The sequence below is a fragment of the Mandrillus leucophaeus genome, unplaced genomic scaffold (assembly GCF_000951045.1).
Source record: "Mandrillus leucophaeus isolate KB7577 unplaced genomic scaffold, Mleu.le_1.0 Scaffold759, whole genome shotgun sequence".
NCBI lineage: Eukaryota > Metazoa > Chordata > Mammalia > Primates > Cercopithecidae > Mandrillus > Mandrillus leucophaeus.
The window spans coordinates 211,760-232,869 of NW_012108241.1; the positions used below are offsets into that span (position 1 = coordinate 211,760).

Below are 21,110 nucleotides of genomic sequence, written 5' to 3' on the forward strand. Positions count from 1 at the left end.
TTTTTTTTTTTGTAGACTCAAAGCTGGAAGAACTTACCTTCAGTCTCAGATGAGACTCTGGATTTTGGGCTTCTAAGTTGGTACTGAAACAAGTTAAGACATTTAGGATTATTGAATGGAATGGCAGTAGTTTGCATGTGAGAGGAACATGAGTTTTTAGATTCACTGTGGATTGCTATGGTTTGAATTTGGTTTGTTCTCATCGAAACTCAGATCAAAATTTGATCCCCTTTGTGGTGGTCTTGGACAATGAGGTCTATGGGGTGGTGTGTGGGTCATAAGTGCAGATCCCCCATGAATGGATTAATGTCCTCCCTGGGTGTGAGTGAGTTCTCATTCATTGAATAGATTCATTCCTGCAACACAGGGTTATTTCTCTCTTGCTTCCTCAGTTTCTATCTCTTGCTTCCTCTTTCATGATGTGATCTCTTTACAAACACCTTCTCTCCTCTGCTTTCTGCCATTAGTTGACACAGCCTGAGGCTTTTACCAGATGCAGCTGCCCAATCTTGAACCTTCTAGCCACAGGAATCATAAGCCAAGTAAATCTATTTTCTTCATAAATTAACAAGCCTCAGGTATTCTATTATAGCAGCACAAAATGCACTAAGATGTACTAACAGTGTACCAGGATTTCTCCCTAGGTCCTTACTTCAAATTTTTGACATGTACCTTATGATATATTGCAACTCTACTTTAGGACCAGAGTTCTATCCTAAGCCAGCTCTGTTTTATGCTATGGTCTTGTTGCTTTCTCTCCCATGGACCCAGGTCTTGATCCCTACTTCAACCTAATGACTGGAATGCCATCTCCGTTTCCACTTACCTGCCTCACTACTGAGTATCAATTGCCTTCTGCATTCCTTGCCATGGTGCATTACTTATCCACTGGGATTCTAGGATCGTGTAGTAATGATTTCTGTTTCTTCCCCAAATATTTATACTCCCTTCTCTTTACAACATTATCGCTGAGATGTGACTGACAACTCAGAAAGTACATTTCCTTCCCTGCCATCTTCCAGTGAGTTGGAAATGTAGAGCAATTTTGTCTAATATATATGTAAGAAATGTATGCTGCTTCCAACCCAGTTCATAAAATCTCCACAGTGCCAAGTGATATCACCATCCAGAGTAACTTGGTCCTGTTAAAGTGGCAGAACCTCTGTGAACTTGTGTCCTTGATTTACATTTTGAAGAATAAAGCCCTCTATTTATGTGGGTGAAAAGCAAGTCTCTAGTCTATTAGGTTCAGCCTAGGGTGTGCTTTGGGGGTTTACAGCTTTGCTTAATAATACAACTTTAGTTAAATAATACATACTACTTTTTCCAAAAACCACTGAGGCCAACATGTTTTTTCAATTTGTTGAGCTTATGACCTTCTGAATAAACACTGTCCCACAGATTCCTCAGCCTCTCTGGAGTCTGCCACTGTTATCTGGTCCATTCTGCAACCTCTGCCTCACTCTCCTAGACTGATATGAAGCCAGGCCCTGGTTTTCTTCCCCTGTGGGTCAGTTTCATGTTGACTTCAGCTGGGTCCCATACCCTATGCCATTTATCAAGCTATAGCATACTGAAAGATATTTAGAAACCCTATACTAGTTAGTGGGAAACATGGGGAAACCAATACCTCCATGGCCACAAGTCTGTGAACACTCTGTCCAAGCCGTCCACCCTGAGAGCTGACAGTTGACGATACATTCCACCAAGCAGGGAATGCTCATTCTCTGGGGCTTCTCCAAATTATGCTGCAAATGGAAATGAAACACAACTTTATTGGAGGAATCACTCTTTAGTCAAATCACTGTCCTTTCGCGGGAAAGACTCTCCTTTACTCTGTGATACTAACCTTTCCATATTTCAGTGGGGAAATATATCCTTTCTTATATAAACTGGTGACAATCATAGAAAATGATTGCCCTTCAATTACCAAATAAAAACTTGTCAGCCCAAATTTCTTTTTATAAAATCCTAAACTCCATTAGGCTGCCAGGAAAGCAGAGGTGTCTCATTACACAGAGATCTGTCCTGTTGTTCAATCAGCAAGGAACCAGAAAGACACTTCAATACCAAATTCAGGCACTTTGTGCTTCTGAATAGGCCAAAAGTACATAGAGGGCCAACACAGAAAGCCAGCTAGGCTAGAAAATAAATAATATGGGGATAAAAATACAATCAGAAACCCATCTGAAGTGCATAAAAAAGCCTGGGCTAAAAATACAATCATGGTCATAACGATGGGTCAAGTTGATGATACAGTTTATTTTTTTTCTTGTCCTCTCTGAAACCAGCATCTTGGGAAATGGTACAAATTTTCTAATGGCCAAGGTAGCAGAGGTCTTAGTGAAAGAATAAAACACCTGAGAAACACAGAAAGAATAATAAAAAATTCTGCTCTAGGAATAACACACTATTTGTGTGCTTACTTAGGAAAACTTGGACATTCAATGTGTGTTATATGTTAGCAATACTCTCACCAAGCTAAAATTAATGATTACAGTACAATGACTTGCCAAGTGGGTGAAATGGATATTATCATAATGAGACCTATAATCTGTCTGAGATATATGGATATTCTAGTCATGTTAATAATTTGAGATTTTTAAAAACTGATATTTTTTACATATTTATCGGGCATATGGTATCTGGAAATCACAGAAACTGACTTTCTGTTAATGAATAGTTTATATATTTTTGTATCAAAAGAAAATACTCATTACATACACTAAATAAACAATGCTCACCTATGGGAGTTGTAGATTAATGATTTTTTTTTTTTTACCCTAAAACAGTCAACTTCTTTAGAGGCTGATTAAACAAAATAAATGTCAAAATAAATCATGGTGTACAGCACTCTGCCCTGTATCAGTCAGTTTCAGAATTTGACCAAATGGAAATCCATTTCAGATATTCTGTTCTTAGGATTGGTGACATAGTCTGCAACTGCTCCGTTGGTTTAAAGAGCATGAGTGTGTTGTGACAATACTTAACAGAGCGAAGTCAGGATAGGTGACAGAGGTTTGTTTTGTTTTAATTCCCACTGATGTATTCCACCTCTCTTAAGAGAAATGCCACCAATTTTCATTTTGCCAGTTTGTTAAAGAAGTTTCTGGGGAAATGTTAGTTAACTGGCCCCCTTTTTCCAATTTATTGAAAGGTTCTTTCAAGTGATTCTTGAAGTGTAATAATATATTTACTTCTATTAAACTGCCTCCACAGTGGAGGCAAGAAAATGCCAAGTTCTTTGGAAAAGTTCTGACTATAGCTTTTGTCTGAACTCCATATAGTTTGGAACAGAGGAAAAAAAGGAGGGCAATAAAATTACAAACATTCAGAACCCATTAATTTGAAACTTGGTAGGGATGCATTTTAATGTAGGTTGCAAAGAAAAATCTCTGCTATTTATCCAAATATTATCTGCTTAAGCAAACTGACATGATTCTGTAATGGCAAGTGTCCATGTTCGTCTTCTATGCAAGGGGCAGTATTATCACATATGCAAATGAATCACCTGTCCAATACAAAAGAATCATATTTAAATATTAAAGTCACCCCAAGGTCAACAGTTTGGCAAACAAGTACAGTTAAATAACATTTTACAAGTAATAAAAACATATATTTTTAATAAACCCATTTCTCCACTACAAAAATGACCTTTCCCAGTCATTTTGACTAAATTCAAAACTAGTGAGCTATAACCGTACTATACTGGCACCCTTTACTCTAACTGAACCTAAGCTGAGATGAGAAGAAATTAGTCTGTTATCTATATTGGACCTCATGGAACTGCAGACCAATATTAAGAAAAACAAGCCTTGGATGTGATATACGAATATAAACACATTACCTGCTCACATTGGTCCATGCTGACTGGCTTGCCATCACTGCGCACACAGCTTAGTAGGCGGGTCCTGACGCCTTGACCACAGGGTGCATTTTCACTCAGCTGGCATGTGCTCCACTCTACAGGCATAGGATCACCCACACTGAGTTTCAAAATTATGGCCATGTGAGCAAAATACAACAGATCTTTGATTATCTGCATTGGTGGAGGATAGTCCACACATAATCCTAAAATCATTTCCAGGTAGCTTTGGGAAGCATAGTGCAATGCCTTTATTGCAAAACAAAAACCAAATACACAAAGAAAAGTGAGTTACCTGCTTAAATTTGCTTTCCAGAGATAAAGAGCCAAATGGTTTGTTAGAAACCCTCTCATGGTTGGCTGAAGTAGAAGAGGAAATATACTAACCAGGATGGTGAAGAAAAACCACTTTAGAATCAACTATTTGTTTAGGATAATTGAGAGAAAAAACAACCCAGAAATGATGCCAGTTGCTATGGTCCAGATGCTTGTGTCCCCCTGCAAAATTCATATATTTAAATCGCAACCTAGGTGATGGTATTTTGAGGGAGAACCTTTGGGAGATAATTAGAACATGGGAGCTGAGCGCTCATGAATGAAATTAGTGCCTTTATAAAGGAGGCCTAAGAGAGTTTGTTTGCCCCTTCCATCCCGTGAGAATGTAGCTAGAAGGCAGTGTCTAGAGATACAGGCCCTCCTCACTAGATGCTGAATCTAGTAGCACCTTGATTTTAGACTTCCAGCCTCCAGAACTATAAGAAATACATTTTTGTGTTCTATAAGCTACATAGTCTATAGCAATTTGTTATAGTATCCAGGACAGACTAAGACACCAATATTTTATGTAAACTTGAAAATGTTTTCAATACTAAATCCAATCATTTAAACCATTTAGTGCATTTGATACAGAATAGTCAAAAGAGATGCTCCAGGAAAGAAAGAGGGAAAGGCACATAAAACTGCATGGACTGTTACAGAAACTATATTTTTTTCAAATTATTCTATCATGAGAAAAAGTTTTACAGATTTGGCTAGTCATATTACAAACTAGATGGTGAAGAATTAGAATAAATTATCCCATAGTTAATTTGATTTTTTTTTTTTTTTTTTTGAGACTGAGTCTCACTCTGTCGCCCAGGCTGGAGTGCAGTGGAGCAATCTCGGCTCACTGCAAGCTCCGCCTCCCCGGTTCACGCCATTCTCCTGCCTCAGCCTCCCGAGTCGCTGGGACTACAGGTGCCCGCCACCACGCCTGGCTAATTTTTTCTATTTTTAGTAGACACGGGGTTTCACCGTGTTAGTCAGGATGGTCTCGATCTCCTGACCTCGTGATCCACCTGCCTCGGCCTCCCAAAGTGCTGGGATTACAGGCGTGAGCCACCGTACCTGGCCGTTAATTTGATTTTTAAACAACTGTTATTTTTGGTGTCAGTAGAAAGGAAGACCCTTGATCATACAAAAACTCATTAAGGAAATTTTCCATATTTGGTAGATGATCTAGTAGTTTAACAGGAATAGAATAGCAAACCCATGTATAGTAAAATCAGTCTTTCAAAGATATGCTCTTCCAATAAAGCAAGTTTTATTGTATTTCTGAAACAGTACTATAAAAACCAGAGATCTTTTCTCTAAAGAAAAAGGACAAATACACCAGGTCATCTTCACCCATGAAGACAATCAGACAGCCCCACAGAAGTCACTATGAGGTTTTCCACAAGAGGAATCTCAGCAGTCAACGTGGCTGTGGTGAGGATTTTTTTTTTTTTTCTTTCAGAAAAGGCAATTACCTTGCCTCTGCAGGCATGTGGTGGTTTGGTTGTCAGTATTGAATTCAATGCTGTGACTTAACATGGTTCCACATTTTGCAGCATTTTGGAATGTCTGCTGCTGCAGGGAATGGCAAGGAGCAGATCAATGTAACCATAACAGTCCTCTAGTTTTAGACACTGAGCACTGTGGTGCCTGGAAAAATGCTGAGCAGTGGCCGAACAGCTAGACTTGATGTAATTCCCAGTGCCTCAAAAACATCCCTGACCAGCCAGTCCTAGCATTCATTCTTATTCAGACCCATACAGAAAGTACATCACAAGCTCAGTTTTCTGAAATAATTAAAAGCAGGAAAGAGCCAAATTCTATGACAGTATGATTCCATTTTCTCTCAATGGTAAATTATTCTCTGCTACTTATTTTTGTTGTTTCAGTTTATCATGGCTTAAATCAACATTTTTCTGAAATGTTGCCAAATCTTTCTAAGCTTCTCTTACTACAGAGATTTTATGTGGCCTTGCTGATTCGACATGCCAAGAGTGGGCATTTCTTTCTGTGTGGGGACACTAGAAACATCAAGTCCTTGGCCTTTTATGCAAGACACTCACACATTCTACTCTCCATTCTTAATCTTGAGAATGAAAATACACACAAAAATTCTCTCATTAGTCAATGTTCAGGGAAAACGACAAGGTCATAGATTTCAGCTGTACCTGTTAGATTGTACTGGAACTGGAAGCAATTTTCATTAAGGAGGCAAGGCTGCACCTGTGAGTCTTCAGTACAAGTCCTTGAGCTCAGTGATGGTCTTAGTAGGTGGCGAGTTCTTCTCTGCATTGCGTGGGGATCGCATGACTATTAAAATCAGAGTAGGAAAAGTTAACCGTGGGCAATTTATTTGATAAATTATATAAGATATACACATATAAGTAGGCATATATATAACAATATAGGCCATAGATTATCTGGAGGGTTAAACATATTACTTAGAAAATGAAATCATTTCTGTGATTTCTTAAAAACTGTTTTTTTTTCCACCTGACAATTCTTTGGTTTTTCCTGTGTTACCTCGAAGGCTACATTGCTATCTCCCATATATAATTAAACACACGGAGACTATTTCTATCATTTAAACTCACACTGTACTCTCAAATAGTCTGCAACAATGTAAGAGATCCATATATTTTGAATGTTTAAATGCTTTAAGAAAAAAAAGGAAGACACTGCCCTGTGACCTCAGATAGTCTAGTCTAATAAAAATAATCACACAGAAAATTTTCATGAGAAAATCATTTTTTAAACACTAGAACATAGAGATATAGAAAGGGAATTATAAAATCAATATTGCCAATACACTAGAACCCTCTTATTTGGGGATGCCTTTGGCCCACAGAGCATGGACAACTGCGCGCTGTTGCCTTTCTGGCAAAATTAATGTGAAAATGTGAACTCCAAAGATATCCTGCAAATATCATGATACCTGTGGCTCCACGTGTCCTCCTCAGCTCCGATAACACTCTTGACCCAGCTCCTATAATAGCCTCAGCTCCTATAATACTCTTGACCCAGGTCAACTGGCCTGCCAGATTTCATCTAGCTGGTCTACCCATAGTGGGGCTTCAAGCTCCTCCTACTCGAACAATCTTCTTTCCACTGTCCTCCAAATCCTATTCACCATTTTCAGAACACTAATCAAGCCTTACTCTTCTCACAGTCTTTCATCTAACAATGCCAGGTTCTTCTCTTCCTTTTTGAGCAAACTTCCACCCATGCTTAGGATAGTCTGTATACAACTGCTTCTAAACACATACATGTGTATCCTCGTGTGCTACCTTTCTTTACGTCGCCATTCTGTTTCTTCATTGCCCTGCCTCTTACCTTCTTTACAAATTCTTTTAGGGCATGTTAAATCATGGTTTCTACTTCTCATGTCACTCCTTGAAAGTCTTGATACCAACTATATGTTGCAATTTTTCAACAAATACTATTAAACATGTTGACAACGTGCAATCCCGGACCCCCAAATCTAACAAGGCCCATAGATTCTTAAGTCACGGGAGAAATAAAAGTCTCTGGATTAAGATCATCAAATCACCATGTCTATAGGTGGGACATTTTATTTGTTTTTTATTCCTATTCCCCTTTCAGATATAGTAATAAAGAACAAAACCTATAAACTGAGTCTTGGCTATGGATCAAAATTATTATGTTGGATTGCACTAAAATAGGCAAAAAGCATGCCAAAATTTTTTCTTTTAATTGTAAAAGTTTGAACCATTGATACACATTCACCATCCATGTGATTTTGTATTTGGATCTGTCAGTACTTATAAAGTAATTTTATACTTAATTGAATCAAATTGTCTCTAGATAATCAAGAAAGGCCCATGAAACCAAGCAATTATTCTTAATTATCTGCACATGAATTCCATGCTAAATGCTTACCAATAATTTATTACTATTTTACCAATTAATTTGAATGTTTCTTCTCATGTGGCAGAATAATAACAAATGATTTGTCGATAAAATAAAATGAAAGTATCTTGGTAGATGCTCCTGATTAGTGCTCTCCTGCATTTCTATCTTATAAAGTAATCAATTAATGTCTGAAACAAGTGATTACAGGTAAAGGCTTAGGTACCTGCTTAGTCTAAGCTATCAAGTGAAAGAGAAAATAAAACATACACACATCAATCAAATTACTATGTAACCTTGAACAATTCGCTTCTATACTCTAAACCTTAGTTCCTCATCTAAACCTAGATGAGACAGAAGAATGGGGATGGGATGAAACTTGACGAGATTTAAAAATTTTCTTCCTCGGATCTCACAGTCCATATGTGTCTAAGTCTGATGGGTATAGTTCTAAAATATCTTCTTGAGGCTCATCCACATTTCATACCATACAGTTTCGGATAATTACATATTAATATAAAGAAAACCAACACTGCATCTTACTCCCCTACTAAGTTACTTCCCATAGAAACAGGCAAAGAGGATTGCATGGGTTCACGAGCATGATTCAGCCTCGTCTCAGGCAGTATTTTCACACTTCATCTTGTAAAAATTCTCCTAGTGCTGCTAACAAGTGATAGATTACTGTTTCTCCTTATTTCTTTCTAATAGCTATTTACAGAAAGTTTAATGTTAGTGTTTTTATCCTTATTTGTTTCTATTAACTGTTTATAGAAAGTCCATAAAATAATGAATTATCCACAAGAGAGATGGAGGAGGGTGAGGATAAGTAAAAAAGAGAAGAGAAAGGATGTTTATATCTATCTGGATGATTTCTTCATTAGATCAAGACTCTTCAAATACAATTCTGGATCTTCTCTTCTGTAGAGTAATTATATAAAGACATATTGTCAATTTCCTGCATATAGAAGTGGGAAAATGATGTGTGAATAACTAATCAAAAGTCAACTTTGGACCAGTTTTATTTTTAAAAAATCAAGGTTATATAGCTAATGTTTATTTGCTAGGGAATATGATCCAGTTAGAACCTGTTAGTATCTAGTACAGAAACCCCTTCATGAGACTAGTTTTTCTAACTTACTACTTTTGTAAAGCAGCATTTACCTTAAAGTTCAGTCTTCCCTTATGACGTTATGCCTTCACACATTTTGTTATCTCTAGAAGCAAAGCCTTTTGCCTGACTTAAATACTTGTATTCATATCCCTCAAGATGAAATCAGATGTCCTTTGTGTGAGCCTCAATTGACTTGCTTGGACCCATAATAAATGGAATTGCCTCATCTAGTAAACATTTCTGTTACATGTATTTATGTTTGTGCATTCCTTCCTATGGGCAATTTGAGAGCCAAAGTCTTAATTTTCTTAGACATTCTGTGCCATGTACTGTGTCTGGTATAGAGCATACAAATAATAAATGTTTGTTATGTGTAATAATTTGGTTCTTCAAGGGTAATATGACTATATTTTTGTAAGCTGCCATTAGGGATAAATGGCCAAGCCTAGATTATGATCATATTGTCTGAATGTAAGAGTTTCCCATAGCTATGTATATCTGATGAAAAGAATATAATATTTTCTCTTTTCTCATAACATTTCCTATAAAATCTAGATGACATTTTCTAGAAAAATAGAATCTATCAGGAAATTAATAAAAAATATACATAACTGAATTTTAATTTACTCATATAAAAGATGACAGACGGATAATTTAGATAAGACATTTTAAATACATCTAAACAAAGAGGTATAACTTGATGTTTTTCTCATTATCACTGAACTAGTAATAATCAGAGTTTAATAAAACTTGTGATAAATCCAATTATTTGTGAATTTAAATCACTCTGCAAATTTCTTGTCTGGGGATGAGCGTGACTCCAAGGCCTGGCCTTGTAAGTTTCCATCAGATACAGAAACCCAATGCCTTTATTCTGTTACAGGGTCTAACTGATAATTCTGAGGTGGTCTCTCCCTTGGATAGCCTATTAGTCCTACTGTCAGTAGCTTTGCTGTTTCTCTCTCTGTCTTTTCCTGAAGCCAAAATGGATCTATACTTCAAGAACTTTAGTTTTCTTATTTGGAAAAATAGTGTAAAACGTTCACAAAAATACCTTTGCAGAGCTTTCGGAAGAATTTTTTAATGAAATTAAACCCTGGTTCTCCAAAGCTGACAAGGAATGAGAAAATATATAGAAAAGTCTGGATCTGAAGAATTGTTACTCATGCTTCACAGGTTTAACACAGTTCTCAGAGATTCTTAGGCGATGGTCACAGAAGTAGAGACAAGATCTTTTCACATCACAGTGCAACAAGGAGAGCCAAACCAAGAACACACAGACCATATGCTCAGTATAAAGTGACAAGCCATCACCACAAATCCCAAACCACAAGCAGGTGGGACCGACAGTGGAAGCCCTAGACCTGTGTGATATCAGCATCTGACAGAAGAGAGCAGAAGGTAAAAATGGGGCAATCTGATGACCCAAGGCAACCAAAATGGGGAACTAAAGCTGAGACCTGGAGAAATTTTCACACTTCAAGAGCAGCTGAATATAAGGGGTTTATGGAGAGGTCTTGGAAGCTGACACAGTCTGGATCCACTGAACTGTCAACATTAACAAGCCAGAGCTCCCTTCCAGAACAGTCTCCTCCTCTCCCCCACCCATCTACTAAACAGAAACAGGTGGGAAGAATTTCCCAACTGAGTGAAACAAGGAAAATAGCAGTGAGGAAAAAGAAAGGACCAGGAAGCAAGGTGAGGAAGGAAATGGGAAACATTAAATCTCACAAAGTAAGCTGTTTTCTTTTTGACCGTGTGTGTGTGTGTGTGTGTGTGTGTGTGTGTGTGTGTGTGTATGTGTGTGTGTGTATGAGAGAGAGAGAGAGAGTTGGAGCCTTGGAGCCATGAAATCAAATGAGAAGAAAATAATCCTCAACCATACTCCCTTTTAAAAGTTCACAGAAACGAATTTCACAGAAAAGTAAACAAAGAAAGAGATAAAATTTAGATTCCATGAAAGGATATTCTAAGGAAAAAGAATAAAGGGCAGATTAACATCCCCACAGATTAGGCAGTGCAGCAGAAAGAAATGCACACAAAACATATAAAAACTACTGTATCCAAAGGGGTTAAAAGTCACTTAAGAAATGACCCAAGATATAAAAGAACAGCAAAAGATTAGAAAAAATTCAAAAATTAGGTGACAGAACCCAATAAATAATTAGAACTTTAAAAATTATTTTTAGAAACAAAAATGAAACAAGAAGAAATACAAGAATAAACATACAACAAATAATGCTTAAAGAGAAATTAAAGATGTAAAGAAAACAATTACAAAACACATTCAAAAAGAGATATAAAATAATTTGAAAAAAACTGACAAATAGAGAAGTAAGGAAAAGCAGATGCCACATGTATGTAATAGAATTTCATGAAAATGAAAACCAAGGCAAGAGCACAGAACTTAACAAAAAGAAGATTCAGAAAACTTTCCAATAAAAATAAAGAAAAAAATTTCTAACTACTTATTGGAAAGGCACATCAGAATCACCAATACTGAGACATATCCTAGTATAATTATTAAACTTTATAGAAGAGAAAAAAATTATTTGAGTATTGGTTTATAAAGAAAATAAAGTATTGTCAGACTTTTTTACAGGAAAATTTTATTCAAGAAGAAAATGTAGAAATATAATAAATATGCATGAAGAAAAAAAAAACACATGATCCAAGGATTGTATGTCCAGCATAGCTCACTTTCAAGTATAACAACCAAAGATAAATGGACGCAAGACCTGAATAGACATTTCTCAAAAGAAGACATACAAATGGCCAACAGGTAAATGAAAAAATGTTCAATGTCACTAATCATCAGGGAAATGCACATCAAAACCAAAATGAGATATCACCTCATTTCAATTAAAATGGCTATTGTCAAAAAGACCAAAAAAAAAAAAAATGTTAGGCATGGATGGAGAAACAGAGGGACTTACACTCTTTTGGGGGGAATGTAAATTAGTCCAGCCACTATGGAAAACAGCAGGAAGTTTCCTCAAAAAATAAAAAATAAAATTCCATATGATCCAGCATTCCCACTACTGTGTAGTAGTGGGAAATGAAATAAAAGGAAATGAAATCAGTTATGTTGAAGAGACATCTGCAGTTCCATGTTTATGGAAGCATTATTCATAACGGGTAATATATGGAGTGAACCTAAGTGTCCATCAGTGGATGAAGGGATAAAGAAAATGTGACATACACAATGGAATACTATTCAGCCACAATAAAATGACATCCTGTTTCTTTTTTTGCAGCAACGTGAATGAACCTAGAGGACATTAGGTTAAGTGAAATAAACCAGGTACAGATAGACAAATATGGCATGATTTTACTCATCTGTGGATTCTAAAAGGTTTGATGTCATAGAAGTAGAGAGTAGAATTGTGGTTGCCAGAAGCTGGGGAAGGTAGAGGAGAGAGTGAAATGAGGAGAGATTGGTTAACGAATAGAAAGCTATACTTAGATAAGAGGAATAAGTTCTGGTGTTCCAGTACACAGTAGGGTGATTATGCTTAACAATATTACACTGCATTTTTACAAACAGCCAAAAGAGAGGATTCTGAATGTTCTCATCACAAAGAAATAATTAATGTATGAAGTGATGTATATGCTAAATACCCTGATTTAATCATTATACAATGTATACATCTATCAAATCATCACATGTACCCCATAAATATATACAATTATGTGTCAATTAAAAACGATTTTTTTAAAAAACATAGATATACTGTTAATGAACTCAAACTCATGTTTCCATGAGCCCTATCTTAGGAATTTCCTGGAGACCGAGTTTTAGACATACATTCCAATGACTGGAAATACTTCAATATAGAGATTTGCAATGAGCCACTTCACAGGTGGAACTTAGATAAAAGCTACATGCTCTGAAGATCTATATAAAACACAAATGTAAAAAAAAGGAGAATTTATATGAAAAATATTAATGTTTTCAAATACTCATGTTGGTGGTAGTATAGTATTATTCTGAGAATGTTTTCTTTTATGTGGAATAAAGCAAATGTGTAATTATTATATATTTTATTTCGATTATAATCTTCAGTGTCCTTGATAAACTTGATTCTTAGTATGAAAAAACGAGATACAGATGTAAGACAGAACTAACTCCTGTTGTTCTGAATTTCAATTGGAAACATTAGTATATACCCACTTTTATATTTTGTCTTCAAAATAAAGGAAATAATAATATATGTTATAAAGTTCTGCCTCCTGAGGTATCTAGGAATAGTGGAATCCAGTAACAATAAGCACTCCTAAAGCTCTTTCTGTGGCACTGAAGAGGCATTACCACTAAAACAAATCAGGTCTTTATAGAGCAATAGATGATTCCAAGTCTGACAAAGGAAATGTCCAAGATGAGCCTGAAACATCCTGACATATATAGCACGGAAGCTAATAAGGACCACCACAGTCTTTATTGAAATATTTATAGGACACATTTTAAAAGACTATCACTAGGAGAATCTGAATATTATTGTAAATGATAATTGAAAAGGATTAAAACACATTAAATTTGTTTAAATCTGTGATTTCATAACAACACAAAAAAAGTCACATATGGTGAAAGCTGCTAAAAATTCCTCATTTTGAAAACCAGCAAATAAAAAGTTGATATTAATTTTGCTTGCCTCCTCAATACAAAATGGATTATTGAATAATTAAATGGCCATGGAAGCAAAAATTCTTTCAATAGAAACAGTTCCACAAACAAATGAGGAAGAATGATAGAATTTGAACACTGCCATTTTGCATTCCCTAAATAGCAAAGGCTGTAGTCGTTGACCATCAATGATAGCCACACTCACAAAAAGTGATAAACACACATTATGTGCTTTCTGGCAAACAGCACACTTTCTATGAAGGAGTCTTGTCAAAGACTAATGAAGCCTTGATATCCAACTTCCAATTTATAGGAAATTCAAGGATAAAGGAACATGTTAAACCTCACCACGGAGATGCAATTCACGAAAGAGAGACTGAAAATGTTTATAGCACAGGTGGCCTGTTTCCTCACCAATAAATTACTAGGAAGGGGGAAAACAAGCAAGGGGAAGAGAAGCTAGGTTAAAAGAGGTTTAAAGACATACCTAAAGACAGAACTAACAATCTGAATTTGAACCACTCTGGTTTTAGACCTGTAAGGAGAAGTAAGGAAAAGACTATCATAGACATCAGGGCAGAATTTACTTTTAAGGGAAGCAAGTTACTTACCATTAGGAGGAAGTTGTGAAGTTCTTCCTTCCAAGTAGCTGGGAAGGTTCTGCCTCCTGGATGACTGTTACAGGGGTATTCAGCTAATAATTATTTAATTGTATATTTGTGACACATATAGTTGATTTGTTCTGCATCTGTGTCCTAATCAATTTTGAAGAAGTTAAAAGAATCTTTCTCTCATCGTTCTTGGAAAATGCAAGATTATTTTCAGTATGAGATTTGAGAGTTTCCTGACAACCATCTTTTCCAAAGTGTGTTGTTTTCTATAGTGTGTTAGGAGGTACCAAGAGAAAATCAGGGCTCCTAGTCAAATATAATGAGAAAACATTGACCTAAATAGTGCTAAACAAGGATTTTTTGCAATAGAACTTAATGATGTTTGGCAGAGTCTGCGATTTGTTATTAAAATCTATTTTCTGTTTTCATTGTTGGCACAAGACTGATCACACATCCCAGTCTTCTTTGCAGTTAAGTGACCATGTTACTGAGTTCTGACAAATGAGAGATAAATGGGAGGTCTTATGTGACACTTCCACTCCTAACACTAAATCCCATTTGTCATCCTCCAAGCTCTTTGCTCCCTCCACAGAGCTGGAATAGTGGTAACCAGAATTACTTTGAAAGTCAAGCTTGAAAGCAGCACACCCACTATTGGCTTGGGCCTCAGAGTGATGCATATAACAGATTCAGATTGCCCTTTCCACAACTGGAAAACTCACTTTGGACTGTTTTATGGGTGATCAGCAAAAATTACATTGCATTTGAACCATTATAATTTGGGGCTATGTGTTTTGACAAATTATCTATAACTGGTACACTGTACATGGTGACTCTTGAAGAGTTTCAAACTTTTATGTTTCAATTTAGCATTTCATGTAACACAATTTGAATTACAGATTTAAGACACATGAATGTGAAATCATTGTAAATTACAAAGTTATTAATTTATTATCTATACGCATCACTTGGTCTCCTTGAAAATTTTTCTATTAAGATTTACACTCATTTTAAACAAATAGTTTTTGAAAATACATTAAATGCAAGACACGACACCAATGAATAAAACATTATCTAAGGTAGAATTTTCTTTTTATAGTCTGGATTTTCAAGAGATCATACCTGGTCTCCCCAAAAGACTTACAATTACGCTTTAAAAGAACATACTAGGGATTTAAAAGGAAACGGAGCTATTTCACCCTCCATACAAAATAAAAGAACTTACTAATGTTGCCTCTGAGAAAGTTAATTTACTAATTTTTTATACGTGTTAAAAGGTAAGGTGGCAGGTGGGTGAGGTTAGTCTTAGTCATCCACATAAGTGGTTTTTTGTTTGTTTGTTTTTCAAACTTCAAGCTATTACATATTATTGGGTTGTGAAAACAGTATTAGTAACTAATACTTCTGTAGTGTTTACTATATGTCAGTCACCATTCTAAGTTCTTTAACTCATTTCATCCTTACAACTGCCTTATAAGGTAGATATATTATTATTCCCATTTTACTCATGGCAAAGAGAGATTAAGCAATTTCATCAAGATTACACAGCAGAGCCAAGATTCCAACCCTATCAATCTTGTGAGTCCATGTTTTTAATTATGCCATCTTGGTTCTCAGTTTAGTGGGTAAAAGCCAGCAATATTCAAACTGATAGGGCACAGCATAGTAAACCTCTCTCATACACTCAGGGTAAAAATTATTTCAAAAAATTATATATATATATTCATAATATCTATAGGTAAACAATGATTTGTGTGTTTTTTGTGATATAACACACATTTTTATAGTAGACCATGGTCAAAAATGGTTAAAGGCCACTAAGGTAATGATAAATTCTTATCAAAAGAATTTTTCCATTACATAGACTGTCATGATCATTATTGCAAAACTGTGTTTTCATTATAAAGGTTTGCTTGTCCATTTTTTGTGTGTTTTGCTATAAGCTATAACTTTTAAAAAGAAGTGGATGTTCACTCTATTTTTCTCTCTAGAATATTTCTCCATAAGAAGAAACAATTTTCTTCTTTAAATGCCAGAATTAATTTCAGAACAAAACAATTATCAAATTAAATTTGTACCTAGAAAACTCACATTTGCTTTCAATTATATGACATCTAAAGCAAAAAATGTGATTCTTAAATGTAAATTTGTCAGACAAATTAATTTCTTTTTTTTTTTTTTTTTTTGAGACGGAGTCTTGCTCTGTTGCCCAGGCTGGGGTGCAGTGGCCGGATCTCAGCTCACTGCAAGCTCCGCCTCCCAGGTTTTTTTACGCCATTCTCCTACCTCAGCCTCCCGAGTAGCTGGGACTACAGGCGCCCGCCAACCCGCCCGGCTAGTTTTTTTGCATTTTTTAGTAGAGACGGGGTTTCACCGTGTTAGCCAGAATGGTCTCGATCTCCTGACCTTGTGATCCGTCTGTCTCGGCCTCCCAAAGTGCTGGGATTACAGGCTTGAGCCAACATACCCATTTCTATGGGAAGAGATATGCTTAACAAATTAATTTCTTAAGCATATCTCTTCCCATAGAAATGGGTATGTAGTTAGGTTGGTGTCTGCAGCCTATCAAGATAAATTAGACTTAACTAGAGAAGAAGCAAAAGCTAGTGTCTGAGTCAACACTTCATGTGTTTAGAATATTCCGTTTCACAGGGTTCTTTGTGACCGAATGTGAAGGAGGATCAAAACTCAAAAACTGTTGTTCACCATGGGCTAACACATATCAATACTGACCATGAGGTAGAAGAAAGTAGAACTGAAGGGGGTACTCCAGCAGTCCAGGTGCAGAAAGCATTCCAGTAACTATACTTCAACTCCCCGCTGCTAATGCCCTGGGCTTTTTCACCTTAGCCCTGCCTTCCATGGATACTCTCAATACTAGAAAAGTCATTCTTCAAGTGTGGTCCCAGGACCAGCAGCATCAACATCACCTGGCAACTTGTTAGAAATACAAAGTATTGGGTCCCATCCCATTCTAGAGCCACTAAATCAAAAACCCTGGGGTTAAAAAAGACAAAAGAAAAATCTACTTCAGGGTTTGGATGCGGCAATCTTGTTTTAATGAGTCCTCTAAGTGGTTCTAATGCATGTTCTAGTTTGAAAACCAATGCCCTCAAACCATTGTCTCTGAACTTTATGTGCACAATAACTAACTGATATCCCCATCCCCAGCACCCTCCTCTAATCTTCCCCATCACTGTTAATGGCAATTCCAACAATCTAGAGGCTCAGGTCGAACAGTTTGGAGTCAATTTTGATTCCCTTACTTTTCTTACACCTTACAACCCAAACCTGAGCAAATTCTTTCAGCTCTATCTTCAAAGTAGAATGTACAACCCATCTACTTCTCACCGTTTGTGCCACTACTACCCTGGTAAAAGTCACTATCACTCTTCACTTAGATTATAACAATAACCTCATAACTGACTCCACTCTTCCCATTCTACAGATTATGTTGCCCTCTGGGGCCAGAACTATCTTCTTAAAATAGTGCAGGCCAGATTATTTAATTCCTCTCTTTCATACCCTTAAATGGCTTCCCGACTTAGTGAAAACCAAGTCCATTTCTATGCCTACAAAGTTATACACAACAAGGAAGTGTATAGTCCGGAGGAAGAAAGAGCATTACATCTGAATGCTCATGGCCTGCTTACACAATCTGCCCATTCACCTCCTTACACTACCTGCTTACATCTCATTCACCACTCTGGCCTCTGTGTTGTTCCTGGAGAGCTCCAAGCATTTCCTTGCCCCGGGGCCTTGATCTTGCTGTTCCAGCCGCCTGCAACGCTCTTCCTCCAGCACCTGCAGGACTTGCTGCTTTATTTGCTTCTGGTCACCACTGCTCAAAGCCTTCTCTATTAGAGAGGACTTCTCTGATCATGCTATGTAAAAATATCATCAACTACTCCATGTTACTCTTTGTCTTCCTATATATTTTTTCTTCTCCATATCATTTATCACTACTTCATATGCTTTATATTAATTTGGTGCTTTTGGTGTGTTTTGTTTCTTTTAAATTTTATCTTTCCCCTAATAGGCTCATGCCCTTTAGAGATACTAGACAAATAGATTTCCACAGACTATGTGTGTTAGTGAGTGACAACCCAAGCTTTGCAAGGGCAGTCTGGCCTTTCAGTTGTCTCAAGTAGAGAGAATATTTATCACTTAGCCTCCCCAGGGGGTTGGGATATCTAATGCGTTTAATGAGATTAATGAATGTAAGTATCCTGATTTCCTGGGAGTTTTGGATTTTGCAAGTGCAGTGTACCCTTATCATTAATGCATTTTACACAGGTAAAAAGATAGCGTACAACACAGGAATGTTTTCCATAACATCATTGCAAACCTGATCAGAAATTGAAACACTATAAACTAATCTGGTCAGTTAGAAGGGCCGGAGGTTTGGATTTCTGGGGTCCTGCAGTGAAGATGGTCTCTTTCTATGCTTTAATTTTAAGGAATTTAACAAGGCATACATATCTGTGCATAAAGCAATAGCTCCTTACAGCTTCCACTGGTCTTTTAAGAAATAAATGGATAATAGAGAGGGAAACCAAAACTATATTCTGGGTGCTATGTTCTTCCCAAAATAATAGCAACAGGAAACATTTAAAAATGTCAATACATACCTAGAACTGTGCTGAACATTCCATATTTATTCTCTCACACAGCCCTTTAATCTCCCAACGAGCTAGGTGTACTTTTAATATCCTTGTTTTTACAGATAATGAAATTAAAGATCAAAGAACATAACAAGTTCATAGTATATGTCTAAGCTGAGATTTCAATCTGGGAGGTCTAATGTGCTCCTCAGTAATGGTTATACTTGTAAAGCACTGGTGCTTGTGGAGTATGAGTCGGGGATAACTGTTTTTTTTGTTTTTTGTTTTTTGTTTTTTAAAAAAAGCACCACAGAGCTGTATTGTTATTGCAGTTATTGTAACTTGAAAAGCATTTAGCATAGCCAATAGTAATTACAGATGGGGAAAGAGAGGGAACAGACACAAGGAACTATAGCTTATAAGCTAATCAAAAAGCAAGATAAATCACAGGCTAAAGAATGAGAGAGCCAAGCTAGGAATAGAACAATAAATAAGGCTTGCTGCCTGCCTTTGAGGAGTCCACAGTTCACAAAAGATGTTCCCAGTCAAGGGGGCTGGCTTGTCACATTTAGTGTTAATTGGAAGGAGAAGTGCCAGATACATGTTTGAGCATTAACGGGACTGACAAGACCAGGGGCAAAAGCTATGATATCATCAAGATGATATAACCTTCCTGGTAAGACTTTGCTGGCCCACTGCAAAGAGGAAGTTAGGATGATGCATAAATGTCAGTAGATGTTTTGCTTAGCTAAGTTGTTTGGGTGAATATTTTATAATAGGCAGGGACATCTCCACGTAGTCTTTTTGTCTGGTACTTTATGACACTAAGGAGTTGTGAAGTTGCATATTTACAATCCAGTCAAAAGTTTTGGAACAGATAAATGATGTATAGCATAGCCAATCACGGAAATTGAGGCTGTCACCTGTTTATATTACAGTTGGAGTCTGGGAGTAAAGAAAGAAGAAGACCAAGTAAAAGCCAAAATGCTGGCCTGCATTCTCCAAAAATGTCAGTGATTTGGCATTGGGAGAGGAAGGAAGAGATTAAAGAGATATGATCCCCAAATGCAATACAGTCTGGATCCTGTAATCAAAAATGTATAAATACCATAAAGGGCATTATTAAGACCCATGAGAACTACAAATGTGGACTACAGACTAGTCATAAGTATTGCATTGAGGCTGAAGTTTTAAACCATGTTGTGATTATTTTAGAAAATATCCCTTCATTTAGGATTACATACTAGATGCCTACCACATATACTGAAATGGTTCAGAAAAGATAATAGGTGTGTGTGTATGTGTGTGTTTGGAAGATCTGTGTAGAGTATAGCAATAGAGATACATAGAAAAAGACCTAGACATAGAGGTAAGTGTATGTAGTAAACTTAATAATCGATGGGGCAAATTTTATGTAAATGAGTTTTTCTGGAAATTTTTTCAACGAGAGAGATATAAATGGCACTGGAACACCAATATTAGAAGACACTAATGAATAACACAAGTGAACTGTAGGCTCCTCAAAGGCAGGCAGCAAGCCTTATTCATATTTATCTATATGCCACCCAAAGCGTCCTTAGGTGACAGTTGCTTTTTGAAATGAGGGCACACGAAACTCTTAATCTCAGTTTCCTTCTCTCCTTTCACTTTCTCTCTCTTTCCTTTCCTCCTCCTCCTCCTCCTTCCTCTTTTCCTTCCCGTGCAATGCTTACTTCTCTTTCTTTATTCTAAGCCCCAGCCATTCAAGAACCAAATTTAAAGTCAAGCCAAAGTAGTCAATAAATTGCTCGAGGCTTCCTGGTCTGTGAGGAGCCCCAGAATAACATCTGGAATGAGACTCCCAGGACAAAAATTCTAGTCTCTGCCAGCACAGTAGGGGTACTGGGTCTTTCTCTAGACCCCAGAAAAGTAAAAGGGGCCACTTCTATGACATTTCTGTTTTAATATTTGTGCCCCCTTCATTCCCACTCCCTACCATACCAAAGAAAAGGGGCAAAACAACAGATCTAGAACGTGTCTGGGATTTCACTCTTCACCTTCTCCTTTCTTCTTCCACCAAAGAATGCAGGGCCCCTTTCCTCTCAGGTTAGCCAAAGCCACATGATCTGCT

General features: G+C 36.8%; 1 protein-coding gene across 1 annotated transcript in view; it reads right to left on the reverse strand.

The window, feature by feature from the left end:
• Positions 1-21,110, reverse strand: part of THSD7B (thrombospondin, type I, domain containing 7B) — a 649,627-nt gene that overhangs the window by 58,145 nt on the left and 570,372 nt on the right. The window contains exons 18-20 of the mRNA XM_011966357.1: positions 6,346-6,487; positions 3,848-3,963; positions 1,631-1,748 (exon numbers count right to left, since the gene is read on the reverse strand). Of these exons, the coding sequence (XP_011821747.1) occupies positions 1,631-1,748; positions 3,848-3,963; positions 6,346-6,487 (376 nt within the window). The remainder of the gene's footprint in view (positions 1-1,630; positions 1,749-3,847; positions 3,964-6,345; positions 6,488-21,110) is intronic.